General features: G+C 32.7%; 2 protein-coding genes across 5 annotated transcripts; one reads left to right on the forward strand and one right to left on the reverse strand.

Annotated features, from left to right (window-relative positions):
* The first annotated feature begins 2,588 nt into the window (after positions 1-2,588).
* On the forward strand, positions 2,589-5,514 carry LOC105671475 (fumarate hydratase, mitochondrial). 3 transcript variants are annotated; one of them, XM_012365692.2, is made up of 8 exons: positions 2,614-2,838; positions 3,287-3,327; positions 3,418-3,555; positions 3,651-3,854; positions 3,940-4,222; positions 4,299-4,561; positions 4,645-5,034; positions 5,152-5,514. In XM_012365692.2, exons 2-8 carry the CDS (start codon positions 3,325-3,327, stop codon positions 5,278-5,280), a joined length of 1,410 nt encoding a protein of 469 aa, XP_012221115.1. In that variant the 5' UTR covers positions 2,614-2,838; positions 3,287-3,324; the 3' UTR covers positions 5,281-5,514. The 3 variants fall into 3 exon arrangements, with proteins under 3 accessions (XP_012221114.1, XP_012221115.1, XP_067213850.1); XM_012365691.2 differs by lacking the exon at positions 3,287-3,327 and having other exon boundaries at positions 2,589-2,838; XM_067357749.1 differs by lacking the exon at positions 2,614-2,838 and having other exon boundaries at positions 2,845-3,327.
* A 556-nt stretch (positions 5,515-6,070) lies between these two features.
* Snm1 lies at positions 6,071-8,324 on the reverse strand. 2 transcript variants are annotated; one of them, XM_012365693.2, is made up of 2 exons: positions 7,638-8,324; positions 6,071-7,511 (listed from the first exon to the last, which is right to left on the reverse strand). In XM_012365693.2, the coding sequence occupies exons 1-2, from the start codon at positions 7,662-7,664 to the stop codon at positions 6,300-6,302; spliced, it is 1,239 nt and encodes a 412-aa protein (XP_012221116.1). In that variant the 5' UTR covers positions 7,665-8,324; the 3' UTR covers positions 6,071-6,299. The 2 variants fall into 2 exon arrangements, with proteins under 2 accessions (XP_012221116.1, XP_012221117.1); XM_012365694.2 differs by having other exon boundaries at positions 7,690-8,318.
* Between the last annotated feature and the right edge of the window lie 1,393 nt (positions 8,325-9,717).

Here is a 9,717-nt window from a genome sequence, read left to right on the forward strand (position 1 = left end):
TCGTTCTTTTAGTTTTCACAAATATAATTTCAGTCTATGATAATCGCACTAACAACATCGGGATATGTATGCAATACCTGCAATATCTGCATACCGATTTGGATACCAATCGTCGCGCTTATCGCGACGCAATTTTAAATGCACTTCGATTTTATATGCCTTAATAGAAATTGTTTTCCCTCCACTTGAATAGAATACTATGTATAATAATTTACACCTTTCGAAAACTTCGTTACATTTATGATTGTCGCGATTTAAATTTTATATATCATATGCATTGATCATGTACAACCGACAGAGCGTGACTGCAAATCGCAATGGCTAACGAAAGCGTTCCAGCGACATCTGTAGCAGGATTCTATAACCTTAACGATGCCGTTATGGTATCATTGCGCAGGTTTTTTGTATCATGTAATAGCTGCGCAACGTTACCATAATGACATCGTTAAAGCCCGCGGCACACGGTACTATTTTCTCTGCTGGATTGCTAACTAGATGTGCGTACTTGCTATCGTGTGGGCAGCAGTCAGTGTTCCGATTAGGGACCGGTTTGTTTGCGCATGTGCGGCCATACGGCGTCAGTAAAGTGTCTCGTACATATAAAAAGAGGCACCGTTACCCAGCTTCATTTAAAGTAATAAAAATTTTTTTAATGTATTAAAAAATAAAATATATATGCATATATATATATATGTACAAAAATACATTATATATATATAATTTAATTATTTTATAAATTTTAATTATAATAAATAAAAAAGCCTTACCTTATTTCTATTTTCCTAACCTTATTCTGTCAAAAGTCCCGCGTAAAGTCCTGCACACGACGTGTGTCGGCACTGCATTTCCATCGCCGCGCAAGCGCAAAGCCACATATACGCTAAGCAACCGGTCCCTCTAATCGGAACACTGGCAACAGTGCTGGCAGTGCTACTGGCCATATTGTTGACTTGGCTTCAGACGATGTGGGCTTCCGTACTGGCTAAGCAAACTGAAGTAAACATGGAGCAGGCCATTAACCTAACCTAACCTAACTAATGAGGTTGTGTCGTGATTGGCTCTTGCAATGAGCCAGCACAGAACCACGCAAGAAAAATAGCATCTGTTCTATCATGGAAATCCAGCATATCAGTCAGTTGCGTGACCAGTAGACACACAATTTCCAGTCTAGCAGACAGCAAGATTGCCAGCACAAGCGCATGTAAGCAATCCAGCAGAGAAAATAGTACCGTGTGCCGCGGGATTAAGATTACAGAATACCGCTACTGGCAAAGGACATGAGAAAACTATATCCTGTGGTAACTCAAGTCAGTTCGTAAATGGTGATAGCAGTATCAAAGTCCTGCGTGTAGGGTAGATTTTATTTACACGAAACACTCTTCCAAATATTGTATACCAGCCGTTCGATTCTATAACACAAGAATAGAGTCCCAAGTGCTCTGTGTGGTGGTCCATATAATGTCAGTGCAGAGTCGGATTTAAAGAAGTGGAGGCCTCGGAGTGGCTGAATCAGTGGGGATCGTTAATTCGTAAAAGATCAAAATCATTGAAAACTTATTTGATGATGACCGCGATGTGCATTTTGGATGCCAGAGTTTCGCAAACATTGTAGTTTGCATCATTAAATATATCTTAAATATTTGTTGTAATAATATTTAAGATATATTTAATGATGCAAACTACAATGTTTGCGAAACTCTGGCATCCAAAATGCACATCGCGGTCATCACCCGGAAACTAATGGCATATATTTAAGAAATATTTGATACATTTCCAATACATATATCAAATATGCATATATATTTTTTAACCAAATTTTCTTTTTAATCGAGCTTTGTTTGTGGGAGCCCCCAATTTGTGAAGGCCCTTGGGCGGTCTGTTCGCCCACCCTTCCGGCACTGTGTCAGTGTAAAAGTATGGTAAAAGTAAGAATAAATAATTTATTTCAGAGTGATAGAACATAATCGGTGTTGGTTTCCTGACTGTGAAACTAAATTTAGTGAGGGACTTATTATTAAGGGTTTCCCCAAATGGAGTGGAAAGAAAATTGTGGTTTGAAGTTTAGCCAAATAATGGAGGATTCACACTGCGTCCGACGTACGACGTCTGATATCCACCAATCACAGCTCTATTTTCTTCCGTTGTTTTTGTTTCACCTTTTCTTGTTTCCTCATGTCCCATGAAGCGGAATGTAGACGGAGGCGGAATATTCGATATGATATAAAATAAATATTTGTATGTTATTTGCAATATTTTTTAGGCAAAAAGTGACGTTATGTAAATATAATAACATGAAATATAATATATAATAAAATAGTAAAAATAAAATGTATTTTTTGACATGTAATTTTAAACACCTACATACAATTATTTTATGATTGACTGAAACCTGATTTTGCAACTGTTTTATTGCTCCATGGGGAATGCATCGCGGAAGTGGAATCCTTTGATAAATCTGTGATTGGTTCCGTTATAGTTCCGCTTCCGTTCTGTTTCGTCTCTATCGCCTCGTGCGCCGTCGGCCTTAAATATCACGGCGCATTCCAGTCTATAGAGAGTTCAGTGATTGTGGCAATAGTTCCTCAAATATAAATAGATGGCATAACAAACATCTTTTTTTAGCTTACTACGTGAACTGTGCGTATTGCAACTATCAGCTGTTACTCTCGTTTTATCTTTGCTAAATAGGACAAATAGTTCATATTGTTGAAAAAAATGACGTTGAATATACTCAAGTTCCGCGTTTGTAATCATGGCTTGCGCCAATTGAAAGAGTTGTCAATATCCTCGACACTAAGATTATATTTATCTTCTTCAACAGTTGCAATGAGCACCCAGGTACAACGATCGATTTTTAATTTAAAAAAAATTCAAATGTGTATTACGTCATATTTTTGTTTATTATATATAAAATTGCATTACAACAGTCATCAATTTATTGCTGCTATTACAAAAGATTGATAATTTCAGGGCACTTTCTTTAGGTTTTCTAATGTTTATTTCATAAAACATTGTGTCTCAGTTTTTATATAATTGGGATTTACGTAACATTCTGTTTTCTCTTATTTTTTTCTCTTCTTTTTTTTCTATTATTCCAGCTATTGATATTTTTTTTTTTTATTACATTTTTTATTACATTAAATTGTTTCACATTATGTACATCTCTTTGAAATCTTACACATACATATGTGATTGTATTTGTTTGTATATAAGTGTTACCCACACATCTTTTCTTACTTATCACTTTCTGCATTTTGCTGATTTGTCCAATCTTTCATTTCAATAGATTGTTAGTTGCATCCAACATTTTGCATAATCCTAATAATGGTATGGATGTATTTTAATTTTATACAAAATATTATATCAACATATTATATTTTAATGTTATCAATTTTAAAAACTTTATTTTATCTGCAGGAGAATGAATGTAAAGGTTATAGAATTGAAAGAGATACATTTGGAGAACTTAAAGTTCCAACTGACAAGTATTATGGTGCTCAAACTCTCAGATCAGTAATGAATTTTCCTATTGGTGATACATTTGAACGTATGCCTGTAAGAAATATAATAGTGCTATAAATTTATTAAATATATATATTATTTCTGCTTTATCTTTCGAAACTTAAAGTAATTATAGACTATTTTTACAGTACAGAGTAATAGTTGCTATGGGCATAATAAAAAAAGCTGCTGCTGCAGCAAATACAGAACTTGGTGTTCTGGATCCAAAAATTGCTGATGCCATTAGTAAAGCTGCAGATGATGTAATATGTGGAAAATTATATAATGATCATTTTCCCTTAGTTATTTGGCAGACTGGATCTGGCACGCAAACTAATATGAATACCAATGAGGTAAAATTTTATATTCATTTTAATGCATATATCAATTATGTAATTACAATAATTGTCATTAATAGAATTTATTAAAAATACTTAGGTTATTTCTAATCGTGCAATCGAGATACTTGGTGGTGAACTCGGCTCAAAAAAACCTGTGCATCCAAATGATCACGTCAACATGTCGCAGAGTAGTAATGATACATTTCCGTCAGCTATGCACATAGCTGTTGCCTTAGAGATCCATAAAGTCTTATTGCCAGGTTTGGAACAATTGCATAAAGCATTACAAGAAAAAGCAGAAGAATGGAAAGATATTATTAAAATTGGTAGAACGCATATGCAAGACGCTGTTCCGCTAACGTTGGGCCAAGAATTTTCAGGTATTTTTAAGTCATTTTAGATAATTTTAAAATATTGTACAGACTAAGATATGTGTGTATTAATATAATTTCACAGGATATGCCACACAACTGGAGTATGGTATTAAAAGAGTGAAGGATACACTCCCAAGATTGTATCAATTAGCTCTTGGTGGTACAGCAGTCGGAACTGGGTTGAATACCCGAAAAAATTTTGCAGAAAAAGTAGCTGCAAAAATCGCCCAACTCACCGAGTTACCGTTTGTTACTGCGCCAAATAAATTTGAAGCTTTAGCTACGCATGATGCGATTGTCGAGGTACATGGTGCTTTAAATACGGTGGCTGTCTCTGTTATGAAGGTACACACACAATTGTTATATTTTCAAAAATGCATGTCTTATTCCATCACTGTAATAATATCGTTTGTATATAATTTGTGTAGATTGCAAATGACATTAGATTCCTTGGAAGTGGACCTAGATGTGGTTTAGGAGAATTATCTTTACCAGAAAATGAACCTGGAAGTTCTATTATGCCTGGAAAAGTAAATCCTACACAGTGTGAAGCGATTACTATGGTGTGTTGCCAAGTAATGGGTAATCATGTGGCGATAAGTATTGGTGGCAGTAATGGTCATTTTGAACTCAACGTTTTTAAACCGGTTATCGTTGCCAATGCTTTGAGATCCGCAAGACTATTGGGTGATGCTTGCTCCGCGTTCACCAAAAATTGTGTAGTAGGCATTATTCCAAATGTTGACAATATAAACAAAAAGATGAATGAAAGTCTGATGCTTGTAACGGCACTGAATACACATATCGGTTACGATAAGGTATCTACATTGTTTCTTTAAAACAACTGTGTAAAAGTAAAATTTCTTTGTAGGTCTGCATGTATAAAAATTATTAATATTTATGTACAATAATTTTGCCAATTGCGTTTTTTATAGGCTGCTGCGATTGCTAAACAAGCACATAAAGAAAACCTCACACTAAAAGAATCTGCCTTGAAAAATGGAATAACGGAGGAACAATTTAATCAGTGGGTTAAACCTGAACAAATGCTTGGTCCAAAATAACTTGTATACAAAAAGATATTTAATGAAAACATACTGTTCCGTTTGTGTACTTATAATACACAATAATGAAAAATATTAACATTTCTTTTATGTAATGCAAAGTTTATTAATCTCATATTATTTAACAAATTGAAATACACATGTTCTTTGAATTTTTGATAATTTATCAAAAACCGCTGCAAATCTGTAATTTGGTTGTGCGTATTACTTATTAATAAACACATTAAAATTTTATTAGTCAGCAATATATGTTTAATAATTACTATTCATAATAGTTTTGATTTTATAAATTTAATTATGCTATATCTTAGTAATCATAAAGTTTAGATACCACAGAGATGTTCATTTTTTTGTGTGTTGATTGATATATTGAATTGGAATACTTGTATCTCCCGAAATATTACCTTTTCTTTTAAACCATCCTTGGCATCGATCATGTCATTTTTTCCTAGGAGAGGAAGCGTGAAAGATGACAACTTTTATGTGAATTATTTGACAATTCTATTCGTATCGCTGAATGCTACCAATGTTAGATAACGTCACGTAATAAAAAAACTTGCGGCGATAGTGAAAAGGCATTTCAACGCCAAACTACAAATTTAGTATATTATAATATATTTCAAAATATCTTAATATCACTAAAATGATTAATTTATTTATAGATTAAATGATGTAACTTTCAGAACATATAATAAGTGAGTGAATCTTATAGCTTCTCTCAGAGAAATTAGTCTACAATTCTTTTGTCAATATTAGATTTTATAAAAGAAATGATAAGTTGTACAAACTATGAAATTTAAATTTTTTATTATCATTAATACACACTATGTAAAACTTACAAATTTAAATTTTTTGTCATAAATGCCATATAAAATCCTTACAAATGTTTGGTTGTGAAACTCATACAAAAGTATTGGATCCACAAAAAAAATTAGACTAAAGAAGCAAATATTTATCAAATACTATAATATACTATAATATTATAAATATCTATATGTGCATTTATGTATCCATTACTGTCAAGAGTAGTTTTTATTAACTTTGTGAAAGTAATGCTTAATCCACTGTTTATTTGTAACTTCGACTTGTTCAAGGATTTGCAATGTATAGTTTTCACAATTTTGCACCACATTCTTTTCTTTTCCAATTTTGCTTTGAATTTCATTTAGCAAAGAATATATTTTACGTTCAAAACCTGGTGGACATACACAAGGATGTATTTTCTCTGGCTTGAAATATAATATAAACTTCTTAAGTTCATCAAAAGAAGCATGAGTGGAAAAACAAACATTATATGTCCTTTCTCTAGCATTATTCCACTCTTCTATCACACTCGCATCTTTTTTCTCCCACTGTAATACAGATGGTACAATAAATAGGATATTCTCCTCAGGAATACTGCGACATTTCAAACCCGAACGCTCATTTTTATTAGTACAAGCATGAATGCGTGTTTGTGGATCATTTGTAACGTAACGTGCCAAATGTGGGATACTATAATAATTCTCAGAAACAAAATCTTTAATATGAATACATTCATTCAACGCTTTCGATAGTTCTATATAGATAGATTCGTATCCGTACAAAGCAGGACATTCTAGAACAACAATATTCTTGGAGTTATCTTTTAGCCATTTTGTAGTAACTTTACATATCGCTCTGATACTTTCTTTCCTAGATGGTAAAAAGGTATAATTAGGATCCAAGAATGTTGTGTCTAAATATATTTGTGCAAGTTTCCTTGGAAATTCATTGAAGTTTCTCTGGAAATGTAACGGTACTATATCTTTATAAGATCTTGGGTCAAGTCTAAAATCTCCAGTATATAGTATTAATTTATCAGTTTTTTCAAAGAGAAACATTACAGAGCCAGGACAATGGCCAGCAGAAATACACGTTACGTAAAGAACATCAACATTATCGTTTTTATTCATATCGCTTTTATATTCTAAAAGTTCTTTTTTGTCAATATCAATATGCTTTACACAGGTGTCTGTGTAACGATACTTAGCTTGTAAAAAAGTTTTACTAATTTCGCTACAATAAAGATATCTGTTACATTGTTGTAAATGTTTAAAAAATTGATTGGTCAAACCTTGCATATGATCAGTATGACAATGACTAAGGAAATATATAGAGGAATCGCAGTTCTTTTCATTAAATCGATCGACTGATATGCCTGGTATCTCTTCGATAAATCCAAGAAACGTTGACATCTTAATGAAATGCTCCTATAAAGTAATTATACCTGCTTAATAATTTGATATACAATATTTTACGTGGATTATTAATCTTGTTGAGTATTATGGGTAAAATTTTTTTACACTGTAAATTTAATACTTTTTTGGGTAGCTTACACATTGGTCTTCGTAATTAAAATGCATCCATATTAAATATTCGCAAACATACCTAAATATACTCGAGTTATTTTGGAGAATGCAATTATCATCTGCTGACTAAAGGTACGATTTCATGGAGCGTGTTGAATCCAGTGATGCGCTGTGTGGGAATAAAGTTGCGTCTGCGCACTAAGCAAATGCTTTGAACCCTCAGTAATTCACCCTCTTCTTTCACAATATCAACTGATTTCAATTGTAATTAATTATAATGCACTATAATATGTCGTGTGTCACTAAAAACGCGGGAAAACTATCATATCCCCTATAGTACACCTAGATACATCTGTGGTAGCACAACACCACCTATAGACAAGGCCTCTCCACTGAAATCATGACGTCATCACTAGTAGGCCATTTATCTGTCAGTTTTCTAACGTAACCTTGTGTTTCATGCGACATTAACGTGAATTTTTTAATAGTGTAGTGTGTTTTGATAAGAGTTTTTTGTTGTGGATAGTTGATGAATGCCTGTATTATTGAGGTAAGTCATAATTTTATTAATTTACCGAATTATGAACGTATTTAGAAAACTGACCATAATAGGTTAGATTTGGATCATACTTGTTTAACAATATACATAATTAACATTTTTGTAATTGCCGTTACAATTTGGCACACAACATTTGAAAGGCATTGCTATAAAAAAAATACATAATTTCAATAATAAAGAAATTATGTATTTCTTTTATAGCAATGCCTTTCAAATGTTGTGTGCCAAATTGTAACGGCAATTACAAAAATGTTAATTATAAACATTACGCATACACTCTCTAACATCCTTTTAAACAATTACACAAAAAGACAAAATGATATTATGAGAAGAAAAACAATGTCAGACTGCAAAAGAATGAAACCATTAACTAAAGCTGTTTTATTATTTTATTCAAAGAATTTACTATTATTATATTTAATAAAGTAATTTAAATTACTTTATTGAATAAAATAATAAAACAGCTTTAGTTTATGGTTTCATTCTTTTGCAGCCTGGCATTGTTTTTCTTCTTATGATATCATTTTGTCTTTTTGTGTAATTCTTTAAAAGGATGTTAGAGAGTGTATGTGTAATTTTTATTATTAACATTTTTGTAATTGCCGTTACAATTTGGCACACAACATTTGAAAGGCATTGCTATAAAAGAAATACATAATTTCAATAATAAAGAAGTATGATCCAAATCTAACCTATTATGGTCAGTTTTCTAAATACGTTCATAATTCGGTAAATTAATAAAATTATGACTTATCTCAATAATAAAGGCATTCATCAACTATCCATAACAAAAAACTCTTATCAAAACACACTACACTATTAAAAAATTCACGTTAATGTCGCATGAAACACAAGGTTACGTTAGAAAACTGACAAATAAATGGCCTACTAGTGATGACGTCATGATTTCAGTGGAGAGGCCTCTATAGATGGTGTTGGGTAGCAGCCGACGTCTAGCTGTGACGTCAGCTTACGCATGCGCACGGAGGTTCCGTACGAGAAAAAATCCCACGACAGCGCATCACTGGTTGAATCCAGATTTTTCTCCCACTCTGCTGATATTATGACGAGAGTGGGGCTGAACGCAATGCAGATTTTAGGCCATCACACACAAAATGACATTGGTTGCGTTCCGTTTTGCGCATAGCACGCATCGTTCGCATCGCTAATGCTTAGCGTATTGGCTGCGTTTCGTTTCATTATGCGCATGATACATGCTTTGAAACGGAACGATATTGAACGCATTAGAAGTGGAAAATCAAAATGGATTCCACAATAAATTGCGCTATCAATGTGACAATGTTTTTAATTGATGAAATGAGTGACAGTAATAGTAGTGGGTGTTTACGATAATTCAAGTTCGAGTTAGTTTCACTAGGACCGACAATGAGATATACATAACCATCTAGAACCTTTATGATTCATGACAACTCAACGCTGTCTTGTATTGCTTGAGTTAAATTCATTGAATTTGTTGAGTTTAATAAATATAAAATTATATACATATATATATAATTATATCTATTAAAGAGGTATACCAACATACAT

The sequence above is a fragment of the Linepithema humile genome, chromosome 6 (assembly GCF_040581485.1).
Source record: "Linepithema humile isolate Giens D197 chromosome 6, Lhum_UNIL_v1.0, whole genome shotgun sequence".
NCBI classification, from domain to species: domain Eukaryota; kingdom Metazoa; phylum Arthropoda; class Insecta; order Hymenoptera; family Formicidae; genus Linepithema; species Linepithema humile.

Coding starts and splice junctions, on each gene's coding strand:
- LOC105671475 (XM_012365691.2), top strand. CDS start 2,716: ATGACGTTGAATATACTCAAGTTCCGCGTTTGTAATCATGGCTTGCGC. Junction 4,223..4,298: donor GTTGGGCCAAGAATTTTCAG/GTATTTTTAAGT, acceptor ATAATTTCACAG/GATATGCCACACAACTGGAG. Junction 4,562..4,644: donor TGGCTGTCTCTGTTATGAAG/GTACACACACAA, acceptor TAATTTGTGTAG/ATTGCAAATGACATTAGATT.
- Snm1 (XM_012365693.2), bottom strand. CDS start 7,664: ATGCATTTTAATTACGAAGACCAATGT. Junction 7,512..7,637: donor TTAATTACGAAGACCAATGT/GTAAGCTACCCA, acceptor ATTACTTTATAG/GAGCATTTCATTAAGATGTC.